General features: G+C 45.3%; 1 protein-coding gene across 1 annotated transcript in view; it reads right to left on the bottom strand.

Moving 5' to 3' along the window:
* Positions 1–3,376, bottom strand: part of LOC143764687 (uncharacterized) — a 46,285-nt gene extending 42,909 nt beyond the window's left edge. The window contains exon 1 of the mRNA XM_077250520.1: positions 3,238–3,376. Coding sequence (XP_077106635.1) covers positions 3,238–3,320 — 83 coding nt within the window. The 5' untranslated portion in view covers positions 3,321–3,376. The remainder of the gene's footprint in view (positions 1–3,237) is intronic.
* Between the last annotated feature and the right edge of the window lie 10,862 nt (positions 3,377–14,238).

Raw genomic sequence — 14,238 nt, 5'->3', positions numbered from 1 at the left:
TCGGATTTTGAATGCCGTCTATTCAGGTTAGCTTTTTCGTTTACCTTTTTTGGGGCGCTTAGGCTGGGGGAACTGGTGTCTCCCAGTAAACGCGTCTTGGGCGGTATTTTAGAGAAGGATGTGTTGTTGTCTTCCGATTGTGTGGAATTTTGGTTACGTAGGTCTAAAACCGATCAGGAAGGTCGGGGTCAGAGGGTGGTGTTGGGGAAGGTTGCCAGTTCGACAATGTGTCCGGTGACTTGTTTGGCTAACTTTTGTAGATTGAGGCTCAATCGGGATGGGGCTTTGTTGTGTCATGCCGATGGTACGTTTTTGTCTAGATATCAATTTACAGTGGTCTTCAGGAAGGCGGTTCAATTATTAGGGTTGGATAATTCGTGTTTTGCTCCTCACTCTTTTCGGATTGGGGCGGCAACTGAGGCCGCATTGGGCGGCTCGGGGGGTGAGGTCATTCGGCGAATTGGTCGGTGGCGGTCCAATAGGTATCGCAGTTATGTTAGGCCGCTCCGGGTGACCGCAGAACGTTAATGCCTCTTGAACTGTTGGTACTTGCATGTTGTACTTTGTTTCGGTTTTTCTGAGTTGTTGTGTTTTGTTGTTTCAGGGTCTCCGCCGGTATTGGTGTGGATCTTCGGTCATTCGTTCATTCACTGGGGAGCTTTGCATGCCAACGTGCGGAAGGAGGGTAGACAACTTAGTTTTGAACGAACGGTGACTGTTGTGCGGTGGCCTGGTTTTCGGGGAATGCTATGGAACAGCACAACAGCGTGAGTTTGGACAGGGTGCCGGATATTTTGGTTCTGTATGCCGGGGGGAACGATTTGGGGGTGCGGCCTTTCCAGGAATTGGTTAGGGATATCAAGCAGGACTTGTTACAGTTATGGGTGTTGTATCCTGGCCTAACCGTTGTTTGGTCGGAAATTGTGCCACATACCCGTTGGCAGAACATGCGGTCTTGTGTCAAACTTAACAAGGCCAGGGTGAAGGTGAACAGGGCGGTGTCATCTTTCGTGTCCCAGAGTGGGGGTGTAGCCGTTCGGCATTTTGAATTCAAGAATGGTGAAGGTGGTTTTTGGTTGGCGGACGGCGTGCATTTGAATGCGGTGGGCAGTGATATTTGGGCTTTGGGCCTACAAGAGGGTGTTGAAAAGGCCATAGCTTTTTGGTTTGGTGGGGTCTCGGGCCTTTGAGGTGTTCATCGGCCCTCGTTGTGGCGGCTGGGGGGAGTCCTTGAAGATGGTGGAAATTGGTTTGGGGGATCCATTGGCATATGGGTTCTGTTTTTTCGGAGTTCAACAGGTTTCAGATCTGGTGAATTGTGGTGGGGACTTTCGGCTGGGATGGCCGAATCCCCGAGAAGTTATTGTGAACAGTTAAACCTTTGAGTTTATTGGTGCTCCCGAGCCAGGGTGTTAACGGCTGGGAGTAATTCGGTGTTTACTGTTATGTTCACAGTTATGTTTTGGGGGTATTCGCCAGATTCTTTGTAGCTTCAAGGAATCCTCCTAGTATAAGAGTTAATATTTACATTGTGTGTAATTATGTATTTGATGTGTTAAAATAAAAAGGCTGCTGTGGCCAAATTATTCCAAAAGAGATTATTGTCATGTGTTCTTTGTGCGAGTGGGAGTTTTAGTTTGTGCAATGGGTGGATAAAGGGGAAGGTGGCAAGGGGTGGGTTTTTGGGTAAAAGGGGGGCACCCGGTATACTCAAGGACTCGACAATGCCAGTGTCATGCATTCTGTTATTATGGGTCATTTTCCAGATTCAATACCTCAGAGCCTTGCTGTGACCTGTGATGCCACAATGTCTCCATGTGCTTGAGTCAGACAAAGGAATCCAGTTTGGCTGGTACTGCAGGAGAGTTCACGCCCCAGTGATAATTGCCAGGGGCTCTGGGTCTATACCTATCGCTCCCCCCTGGAGTGAGCTTCAAAGGGCTTGGTCCTTGAGTTGATTAAAGAAAAACATTGGACTGCTCTGTCCAAAGAAGTGCCTCCTTGGGATAATGAGGTCCCTTTGACTGAATTTCATTTTGTTCCCCTTTATGGCCTGGGGGAATGCAAGGGTGGAGGCTGAGTTTGGAGCAGGTATTTTGTGCCAAACTGTATCTTATAGAGCAGTCTATCAGATAAGAAAATGATATCAAGTATTGAGTGCATTTGCTTAACATACATTTCAGTAGCCCAACTATTCAGATTTTAAAATCATTTTTCAAGCTGGTGTTATAAAGTATTTTAATGTACTAGATAATGACTTTTGGGTTTTCATTGGCTGTAAGCCATAATCATCAACATTAACAGAAATAAACACTTGAAATAGATCACTCTGTTTGTAATGACTCTCTATGAGTTTCACTTTTTGTATTAAAGAACTGAAATATATTAACTTTTTGATGATATTCTAATTTTGTGAGAAACACTTGTATTAGTAATGGCACCTACGGTAGTATACACCTGTTTAGATGGGATGTGTTAATTCTCTTATTATCTACATATATTTCATGTTCATTCCCCACCTACCAAGCACAGGGAATATAATATACACCTGTTTATATGGGATATGTGATCATTCCCCTATTATCTACATATATTTCATGCTCATTCCCCAACTGTCAAGCAGGGATAATATAATATACACCTGATTATATGGGATATGTGTTCATTCATCTATTATCTACATATATTTCATTTTTATTCCCCCCATATCAAGCATAGGGAATTTAATATTCACCTGTTTATATGGGATATGTGATAATTCCCCTATTATCTACATAATATGTGCAAATTGTAAAGTGCTGTGGAATGTTAGCGCTATAAAAAAAAATAAAGTTTATTATTATTATTATTATTATATACACCTATTTATATGGGATATGTGTTCATTCCTCTTATCTACATATACAGTATTTCATGTTCACTTCCCATCTATCAAGCACAGATAATATAATATACACCCGCTTATTTGGGATATGTGTTCATTTCTCTATTATCTACATATATTTCATGTTCATTCCCCACCTAACAAGTTCAGGGAATATAATAAACACCTGTTTATATGGGATATGTGATCATTCCCCTATTATCTACATATATTTCATGTTCATTCCCCATCTCTCAAGCACGGATATTATAATATACACTTGTTTATATGGGGTATGTGTTCATTCCTGTAACAACTCTGCCGGCATCACTGCTTAGCCTCCCATCGCCCACCTGCCTTACACACCAACTTACTCACTATTCCGGACTATGCTGTGAGTTATGTCTTCTGCTGACTCCATGCTGGGTGCCTCTTGTCTCCTGCCTGCTCTCTGCATACTTCCTGGCTGTGTGCATTGGAGGGTGGTGCCGGCACTCCCTGACTCTTATTGAGACTGTGTGCACCTTCCTAACGTGTCCCCTGCCAATTGCCAAGAAGCATCAGGTACTTAAAGCATTCCCACCCCTAGGGGGAGGCCTGAGCAACTTACTTCCTCAGTTAGTGTCTTGCTGCTAAGGTGCCAGGTCCTGTCTTGCTATTACTCTTGTGTCAGCCACCCAGTGGGGCTTTGAACCCTGGCCTGTAATTGTGTCTAGTATCTCTTGTTTCAGCAACCCAGAAGTGCTTTCTACCCTGGCCTCTACCTGTGTCCAATGTCTCTTGTTTCTGCCATCCAGTGGGGCCTCGTACCCTGGTCTGAGTCCTTGTGCCTTGTCCCGTTCCTGACCCTGTCTAAACTTAGTCCTATACCTGTGTCTCTTGTTTCTGCCACCCAGTCGGGCTTCGTAACCAGGTCTGAGTCCTTGCCCTTGTGTTTTGTCCCGTTCCTGACCCTGCCTGAACTTAGTCCTATACCTGTATCTGTAGCCCTTCCTATTCCGCTGTGTTTCCTTGTGTTCACTCATTCTGCTCTTTTCTCCACCTCTTGTGGTTCTCATTTTCTCCGCCTCCTGTGGTTCTGCTTTTTGCTCCGCCTCCTGCGGTTCTGCTCTTTGATCCTCCTCTGCCTTCTGCGGTTTTGCTCTTGGCTCCACCTCCAGCGGTTCTGCTCTTTGCTCCGCCTTCTTCGGCTCTGCTCTTTGCTCCGCCTCTTGCGGTTCTGCCTTGTGGTCTTGCTCTACTTCCGTTCTGCAACCTGCGTGTCAGGTCCCTACCTGTTCCCATATACCCTCCAGTCTGAACCTGTTTCCATATACCTACCCGTATTCCTGTCCCTACCAAGTCAGTACCTGTCCTGCCAGTGTCTCAGCTGTGCCTGCCTGCCAGTGTCTCAGCCGATCCTGCCTGCCAGTGTCTAAGACGTGCCTCTCTGCAAGTTGAGCCCGTGGCCTGCTCCTGTCCTAGCGTTCCTTCCCCCAGTGGGATCAACATCCACAACCAGACACCACCCTGGAGTGGTACCTGGCAGCTACCTGCCGCACAAGCCTGACCTCACCATCAGTGGCTCCAGTGAAAACCAAGGTAGCTGCTTAGTCACGCCCCTTCCAGTGTAGTCTGGTTTGCGGCACAGTGGGGCAATAATCCTCACTCACGCAACCCAGTCAGGGTGTGAGCGTGGCGTTTCCTCTATTATCTACATATATTTCATGTTCATTCCCCACCTATCAAGCATAAGTAATATAATATACACCTGTTTATATGGGATATGTGTTCATTCCTCTATTATCTACATATATTTCATGTTCATTCCCCACCTATCAAGCATAAGTAATATAATATACACCTGTTTATATGGGATATATGTGCATTCCTCTATTATCTACATATATTTCATGTTCATTCCCCACTTTGAAGCTCAGGAAATATAATATACGCCCGTTTATATGGGATATGCGATGATTTCCTAGTTGTCTACATATTATTCATGTTCATATCATATCCAAGATGCATAATAAATCTATAATATCTCTCTATGTCTTTGAACCTATGTTATTATGGTCATTCTTTTTATTTATTCCTTTTCTTCATTCTTTTTAGTACATCCTATCACTGCACAGACACAGACAGGAATCACAGCTATGAATATAGTGAGTGTGATAATAATGTGTGCACAACACTGCGAAGTATGGAGGTGATATAGGAGGAAGAGGGATAAATAATCCACATAAAGGATAATGGAGCCTCCAGCACCTACCTCCACCTGCAGAGCCACACACCACATATACGGCTGTTCTGTGCGCACAGGACCTGTGATGAGGTCACAGGAGGGGAGGAGTCAGGGGTCACATGATCAGGAGCATCAGGTTTTGCAACAAATCCAGACAGAAAAAAATGCAAAAAAAAAGACAAAACGCAGCATGTGAACACATTCTGTAGGATAAAAGAAAAGAACCAAAGGATTCCTATCGCTAAACTACAGAAATCTTCTAAATATTTATCTTTCAAGCCCCCTCTACAAGCCAAGGTCACATGGGAAAATGAGTTATAACTAGTGATTTCTCGAGATTTCCTGAGCACGCTCGGGGGTCCTCCGAGTATTTTTTAGCGCTCAGAGATTTAGTTTTTCTTGCCACAGCTGAATGATTTACATCTGTTAGCCAGCATAAGTACATGTGGGGGTTGCCTGGTTACTAGGGAATCCCCACATGTAATCAAGCTGGCTAACAGATGTAAATCATTCAGCTGTGGCAAGAAAAACTAAATCTCCGAGCACTAAAAAATATTCGGAAGACTTGGAGCGCCCCCAGACGCAGGGCCACGGGGTACTCGTTAACGGGCCTCTCAGTCTCAGTCCTGGGGTTGTCACGGTGGCTAGACCCGGTCCGTGACCCATGTTTCTGATGTTCTTTCTCACAACTCGTATCTGTTCTGATGTTCTTCTCCATCCCCCAGATGATATGGCTAGGACGCACCCGTATGACAGGTAGGCCTGGAGTTCTTCCGGGACCCTAGCGTCGCCCCTCTCCCACAATTGCCTCCTATGTCTGCTTAGATGTTTTAGGTGAGACAGCCAACCTAAAGTCAACTGTCCTGCCACTGTTTGAAGTAATGCTTGGAGCCCAATACTTCCTCGGCGTTCCGGCCACCGGCTACGCGCCTCAGTAGGATGTTGCCACGATCTTAAGGCACGACTCCTACTGGTGTTATCTCCCTTTTGCTGCGATCTCGTTTCTCAATTCTCCACAATAAACCTTGCTTCGTTTCCTTTCTTAGGATGCCACCGCAACGGGTGCAGGCGCGGCTCCGTAACGTTCTGTTCTGTTTGCTAGGCCACTGTCAGGATCCCACCCCTGACAGAGACCCCCCTGAATCTTCCCCTGCAACACCCTCTGCCACAGGATGTTGCCTGGATCAAACCCAGTCAGCTTCTGGCTAACTTCCTATCCAGCCCCCAGTTTTACCAGATTGTGAAGAATGGCCTAATACATAGAACCCTTTGCTCCCCCTGGTGGCCAGAGTGTGAAGTGTAATGTGTGACTGTGATACCTGGTCAGGTGAACTCCTTTAGTGCCATCAGACGTACCATCACTCCCCTTACTGGCGGAGCGTCAGTACTGCAACCACCAGGACTCTGTGGCGCTGCAAACCCCCGAGCGTGCTCGAGAAATCTCGAGTAATGAGTATATTCGCTCATCAATAGTTATGACTAGTGTTGAGCGATACCTTCCGATATCCAGAAGTATCGGTATCGGATTGGATCGGCCGATATCCAAAAAATATCGGATATTGCCGATGCCAGATACCAATGCAAGTCAATGGGACACAAATATCGGAATGTAAATAAGCCCTTTCTGTGCTTCTACATCCTGTTCCGAAAGGGGGAAGAGTGTGGGCGGTGCGTTGGTGGACACTGTGCGAGTCTGTGTGTGCGGGCCTGCCGGGGATCTGTACGGGCCTCGTGGGGCTATGTGCGGGCTGCCGGAGCTCTGTGCTGCCTGCCGGGGCTATATGCGGGCTGCCGGGGCTCTGTGCTGCCTGCCGGGGCTATGTGCGGGCTGCCGGGACTCTGTGCGGACCTGTCGGGGCTCTGTGCTGCCTGCCGTGGCTATGTGCGGGCTGCCGGGGCTCGGTGCGGACCTGCCAGGGCTCTGTGCTGCCTGCCGGTGCTCTGTGCGGGCTGCCGGGGCTCTGTGCGTGTGTGCAGCCATCGTCCGATGAGACTACAAGTCCCATCGGACGATGCCTGCTACAGTGACAGTGATTGACACATTAGCCAATGATGGGACAGTAGTAGTCCCACCATCCGGCTAATGTGTTATATGTAAAAAAATAAAATACTACATACATACTACATACATACTACATACTGTACATACTACATACATACATACCACATACATACTACATACATACATACCACATACATGCTACATACATGCTACATACATACATACTACATACAAACTACATGCATACTACATACAACATACTACGTACATACTACATACAAACATACTACATACCACATACATATTACATACATACATACTACATACATACAACATACTACGTACATACTACATACATACTACATACAACATACTACGTACATACCACACACATACATACATACTACATACCACATACATAGTACATACATACATACTACATACATACATACTACATACATACATACTATATACATACATACTATATACATACTACATACATACATACTACATAGATACATACTACATACATACTATATACTGTACATACATACTACATACATACATACTACATACATACTACATACAGTGGGGCAAAAAAGTATTTAGTCAGTCAGCAATAGTGCAAGTTCCACCACTTAAAAAGATGAGAGGCGTCTGTAATTTACATCATAGGTAGACCTCAACTATGGGAGACAAACTGAGACCAAAAAATCCAGAAAATCACATTGTCTGTTTTTTTATCATTTTATTTGTATATTATTGTGGAAAATAAGTATTTGGTCAGAAACAAACAATCAAGATTTCTGGCTCTCACAGACCTGTAACTTCTTCTTTAAGAGTCTCCTCTTTCCTCCACTCATTACCTGTAGTAATGACACCTGTTTAAACTTGTTATCAGTATAAAAAGACACCTGTGCACACCCTCAAACAGTCTGACTCCAAACTCCACTATGGTGAAGACCAAAGAGCTGTCAAAGGACACCAGAAACAAAATTGTAGCCCTGCACCAGGCTGGGAAGACTGAATCTGCAATAGCCAACCAGCTTGGAGTGAAGAAATCAACAGTGGGAGCAATAATTAGAAAATGGAAGACATTCAAGACCACTGATAATCTCCCTCGATCTGGGGCTCCACGCAAAATCCCACCCCGTGGGGTCAGAATGATCACAAGAATGGTGAGCAAAAATCCCAGAACCACGCGGGGGGACCTAGTGAATGAACTGCAGAGAGCTGGGACCAATGTAACAAGGCCTACCATAAGTAACACACTACGCCACCATGGACTCAGATCCTGCAGTGCCAGACATGTCCCACTGCTTAAGCCAGTACATGTCTGGGCCCGTCTGAATTTTGCTAGAGCGCATTTGGATGATCCAGAGGAGTTTTGGGAGAATGTCCTATGGTCTGATGAAACCAAACTGGAACTGTTTGGTAGAAACACAACTTGTCGTGTTTGGAGGAAAAAGAATACTGAGTTGCATCCATCAAACACCATACCTACTGTAAAGCATGGTGGTGGAAACATCATGCTTTGGGGCTGTTTCTCTGCAAAGGGGCCAGGACGACTGATCCGGGTACATGAAAGAATGAATGGGGCCGTGTATCGTGAGATTTTGAGTGCAAACCTCCTTCCATCAGCAAGGGCATTGAAGATGAAACGTGGCTGGGTCTTTCAACATGACAATGATCCAAAGCACACCGCCAGGGCAACGAAGGAGTGGCTTCGTAAGAAGCATTTCAAGGTCCTGGAGTGGCCTAGCCAGTCTCCAGATCTCAACCCTATAGAAAACCTTTGGAGGGAGTTGAAAGTCCGTGTTGCCAAGCGAAAAGCCAAAAACATCACTGCTCTAGAGGAGATCTGCATGGAGGAATGGGCCAACATACCAACAACAGTGTGTGGCAACCTTGTGAAGACTTACAGAAAACGTTTGACCTCTGCCATTGCCAACAAAGGATATATTACAAAGTATTGAGATGAAATTTTGTTTCTGACCAAATACTTATTTTCCACCATAATATGCAAATAAAATGATTAAAAAAACAGACAATGTGATTTTCTGGATTTTTTGGTCTCAGTTTGTCTCCCATAGTTGAGGTCTACCTATGATGTAAATTACAGACGCCTCTCATCTTTTTAAGTGGTGGAACTTGCACTATTGCTGACTGACTAAATACTTTTTTGCCCCACTGTACATGCTACATACATACTACATACATACAACATACATACTACATACATACATACTACAAACAATACATTCATACATTACATACATATAGACATACAGTACATTAAACATAGATTACATACTCACCATTACTTGTCATTTTGATCCCCGAAGCCAGTGTTATCTGTAAAAAAGATTAAAATAACAAACAACCAATATACCCCCTCTCCGCAGAAATCCTGTGTCCTACGATGATCTCCCATGGAGAACGGCAGCATCAGCTGATGCGACTGCTCTCCAGGGGCTCCAGGAACACAATGACGGGAGGGAGGTATCCTTCCACACTGTATTCCTCCGCCGCTGTAAAAAAAATAGTCCCTAGTCTCACTTTTGGCATTGCTGTGTGAGAAATTTTCCCACGCGGCAATTGCCATAAAGTGAGACTCAGAGGTTACTATAGTTCAGTGATGCACTGCAGGAGCCATTGTCTCCTGTCAGTGTGTCACTGAAGGTCCTATAGAGCAGTGACATCACCCGATGTCACTGTTATATAGGGGAGATCGTCGTGGGACACTCGTTATTAATTGGACTACCGCAGACAGGTAGTATGCGGTTTATTATTTTACGTTTTTTGCAGGCGCTGAAGTATGGTAAGTATGGTGAAATGAAGAATATTAAAATACTTTTTCCTAATGTGTGTGTGTTTTATTAACCCTTAACTAGTATTGGATTAATAATGGATAGGCGTCTTATTGACGCCTCTCCGTTATTAACCCGGCTTAATGTCACCTTACGATAGCAAGGTGACATTAAAGGGAACCTATCACCTGAATTTGGCGGGACCAGTTTTGGGTCATATGGGCGGGGTTTTCGGGTGTTTGATTCACCCTTTCCTTACCCGCTGGCTGCATGCTGGCTGCAATATTGGATTGAAGTTCATTCTCTGTCCTCTGTTGTGAATTTGCTTTTTGCTCCCTCTAGTGGTTACTAGTTTTTTGACTCTGGTTTTTCTGTCATTCCTTTTATCCGCACCTGGGTCGTTAGTTAGGGGTGTTGCTATATAAGCTCCCTGGACCTTCAGTTCAATGCCTGGCAACGTAGTTATCAGAGCTAGTCTGCTGTGCTCTTGTCTACTGATCCTGGTTCCAGTTATATCAGCTAAGTCTGCCTTTTGCTTTTTGCTATTTGTTTTGGTTTTGTATTTTTGTCCAGCTTGTTCCAAAACTATATCCTGACCTTTGCTGGAAGCTCTAGGGGGGCTGGTGTTCTCCCCCCGGACCGTTAGACGGTTCGGGGGTTCTTGAATTTCCAGTGTGGATTTTGATAGGGTTTTTGTTGACCATATAAGTTACCTTTCTTTATTCTGCTATCAGTAAGCGGGCCTCTCTGTGCTAAACCTGGTTCATTTCTGTGTTTGTCATTTCCTCTTACCTCACCGTCATTATTTGTGGGGGGCTTCTATCCAGCTTTGGGGTCCCCTTCTCTGGAGGCAAGAAAGGTCTTTGTTTTCCTCTACTAGGGGTAGCTAGATTCTCCGGCTGGCGCGTGTCATCTAGGATCAACGTAGGAATGATCCCCGGCTACTTCTAGTGTTGGCGTTAGGAGTAGATATATGGTCAAACCAGTTACCACTGCCCTATGAGCTGGATTTTTGTATTCTGCAGACTTCCACGTTCCTCTGAGACCCTCGCCATTGGGGTCATAACAGTTTGCCAGGCCAGTATTAAATGTTTAATGCATTGCAGAAGAGGGATTATAAGAAAGAAGATTCTGAGTTTTTTTTTCTTCTTCTTCCCCTTTACCTCAGAGTGGCTATGCTTGCTGCAGACATGAATGTCCAGACCTTGATTACAAGTGTGGACCAGCTGGCTACTCGTGTGCAGGGCATACAAGACTATGTTATCAGAAATCCTAGGTCAGAACCTAAAATACCGATTCCTGAACTGTTTTCCGGAGACAGGTTTAAGTTTAGGAATTTCGTGAATAATTGTAAATTGTTTTTGTCCCTGAGACCCTGTTCATCTGGAGATTCTGCTCAGCAAGTAAAAATTGTTATTTCGTTCTTACGGGGTGACCCTCAGGATTGGGCTTTTTCGCTGGCGCCAGGAGATCCGGCATTGGCTGATCTTGATGCGTTTTTTCTGGCGCTCGGTTTACTTTATGAGGAACCCAATCTTGAGATTCAGGCAGAAAAGGCCTTGCTGGCTATGTCTCAGGGGCAGGACGAGGCTGAAGTGTATTGCCAAAAATTTCGGAAATGGTCCGTGCTGACACATTGGAACGAGTGTGCACTGGCCGCTAATTTTAGAAATGGCCTTTCTGAAGCCATTAAGAATGTTATGGTGGGTTTTCCCATTCCCACAGGTCTGAATGATACTATGGCACTGGCTATTCAAATTGACCGGCGGTTGCGGGAGCGCAAAACCGCAAATTCCCTCATGGTGTTGTCTGAACAGACACCTAATTCGGTGCAATGTGATAGAAAAACCGCTAATTCCCTCATGGTGTTGTCTGAACAGACACCTGATTTAATGCAATGTGATAGAATCCTGACTAGAAATGAGCGGAAAATTCATAGACGCCGGAATGGCTTGTGCTACTACTGTGGTGATTCTACACATGTTATCTCAGCATGCTCTAAACGTATAGCTAAGGTTGTTAGTCCTGTCACCGTTGGTAATTTGCAACCTAAATTTATTCTGTCTGTAACTTTGATTTGCTCACTGTCATCTTATCCTGTCATGGCGTTTGTAGATTCAGGTGCTGCCCTGAGTCTCATGGATCTCTCATTTGCTAAGCGCTGTGGTTTTACTCTTGAACCATTAGAAAATCCTATTCCTCTTAGGGGTATTGATGCTACACCATTGGCTGCAAATAAACCGCAGTATTGGACACAGGTTACCATGTGCATGACTCCTGAACACCGCGAGGTGATACGTTTCCTGGTTTTACATAAAATGCATGATTTGGTTGTTTTAGGGCTGCCATGGTTACAGACCCATAATCCAGTCCTGGACTGGAAGGCTATGTCAGTCTCAAGTTGGGGCTGTCGTGGTATTCATGGGGATTCCCTGCCTGTGTCTATTGCTTCTTCTACGCCTTCGGAAGTTCCGGAGTATTTGTCTGATTATCAGGACGTCTTCAGTGAGTCTGAGTCCAGTGCACTGCCTCCTCATAGGGACTGTGACTGTGCTATAGATTTGATCCCAGGCAGTAAATTTCCTAAGGGAAGACTGTTTAATCTGTCGGTACCTGAACATACCGCTATGCGTTCATATATCAAGGAGTCTCTGGAGAAAGGACATATTCGTCCGTCTTCTTCCCCTCTTGGTGCGGGATTCTTTTTTGTGGCAAAAAAGGACGGATCTTTGAGACCTTGTATTGATTATCGGCTTTTAAATAAGATCACTGTCAAATTTCAGTATCCTTTACCGCTGTTGTCTGACTTGTTTGCCCGGATTAAGGGTGCCAAGTGGTTCACCAAGATAGACCTTCGTGGTGCGTACAACCTTGTGCGCATTAAGCAAGGTGATGAATGGAAAACCGCATTCAATACGCCCGAAGGTCATTTTGAGTACTTGGTGATGCCTTTTGGTCTCTCCAATGCGCCTTCAGTTTTTCAGTCCTTTATGCATGACATTTTCCGGAAGTATCTGGATACATTTTTGATTGTTTATCTGGATGATATTTTGGTTTTTTCTGATAATTGGGATTCGCATGTGGAGCAGGTCAGGTTGGTCTTTAAAATTTTGCGTGAAAATTCTTTGTTTGTCAAGGGCTCAAAGTGTCTCTTTGGTGTACAGAAGGTTCCCTTTTTGGGGTTCATTTTTTCCCCTTCTGCTGTGGAGATGGACCCAGTCAAGGTCCGAGCTATTCTTCATTGGACTCAGCCCTCGTCAGTTAAGAGTCTTCAGAAGTTCTTGGGCTTCGCTAACTTCTACCGTCGTTTTATCGCTAATTTTTCTAGCATTGTGAAACCTTTGACGGATATGACCAAGAAGGGCTCCGATGTAGCTAACTGGGCTCCTGCTGCCGTGGAGGCTTTCCAGGAGTTGAAACGCCGGTTTACTTCGGCGCCTGTTTTGTGCCAGCCTGACGTCTCACTTCCCTTTCAGGTTGAGGTGGATGCTTCGGAGATTGGGGCAGGGGCCGTTTTGTCGCAGAGAGGCCCTGGTTGCTCTGTTATGAAACCTTGTGCCTTTTTCTCTAGGAAGTTTTCGCCTGCCGAGCGAAATTATGATGTGGGCAATCGGGAGTTGTTGGCCATGAAATGGGCATTTGAGGAGTGGCGTCATTGGCTCGAGGGTGCTAAGCATCGTGTGGTGGTCTTGACTGATCACAAAAATCTGATGTATCTCGAGTCTGCTAAACGCCTTAATCCGAGACAGGCCCGCTGGTCATTGTTTTTCTCCCGCTTTGATTTTGTTGTCTCGTATTTACCTGGTTCAAAGAATGTGAAGGCCGATGCTCTTTCTAGGAGCTTTGTGCCTGATGCTCCTGGAGTCGCTGATCCTGTTGGTATTCTTAAAGATGGAGTTATCTTGTCAGCTATTTCTCCGGATCTGCGACGTGTGTTGCAGAGATTTCAGGCTGATAGGCCTGAGTCTTGTCCACCTGACAGACTGTTTGTCCCGGATAAGTGGACCAGCAGAGTCATTTCCGAGGTTCATTCCTCGGTGTTGGCAGGTCACCCGGGAATTTTTGGCACCAGAGATCTGGTGGCCAGGTCCTTTTGGTGGCCTTCCTTGTCAAGGGATGTGCGGTCATTTGTGCAGTCCTGTGGGACTTGTGCTCGAGCTAAGCCTTGCTGTTCTCGTGCCAGCGGTTTGCTCTTGCCCTTGCCTGTCCCGAAGAGACCTTGGACACATATCTCCATGGATTTCATTTCTGATCTTCCGCTATCTCAGGGCATGTCCGTTATCTGGGTGATATGTGATCGCTTCTCCAAGATGGTCCATTTGGTTCCTTTGCCTAA

The sequence above is a fragment of the Ranitomeya variabilis genome, chromosome 4 (genome assembly GCF_051348905.1).
Source record: "Ranitomeya variabilis isolate aRanVar5 chromosome 4, aRanVar5.hap1, whole genome shotgun sequence".
Taxonomy (NCBI): domain Eukaryota; kingdom Metazoa; phylum Chordata; class Amphibia; order Anura; family Dendrobatidae; genus Ranitomeya; species Ranitomeya variabilis.
This window is presented reverse-complemented; position numbering and strand designations above follow the sequence as displayed.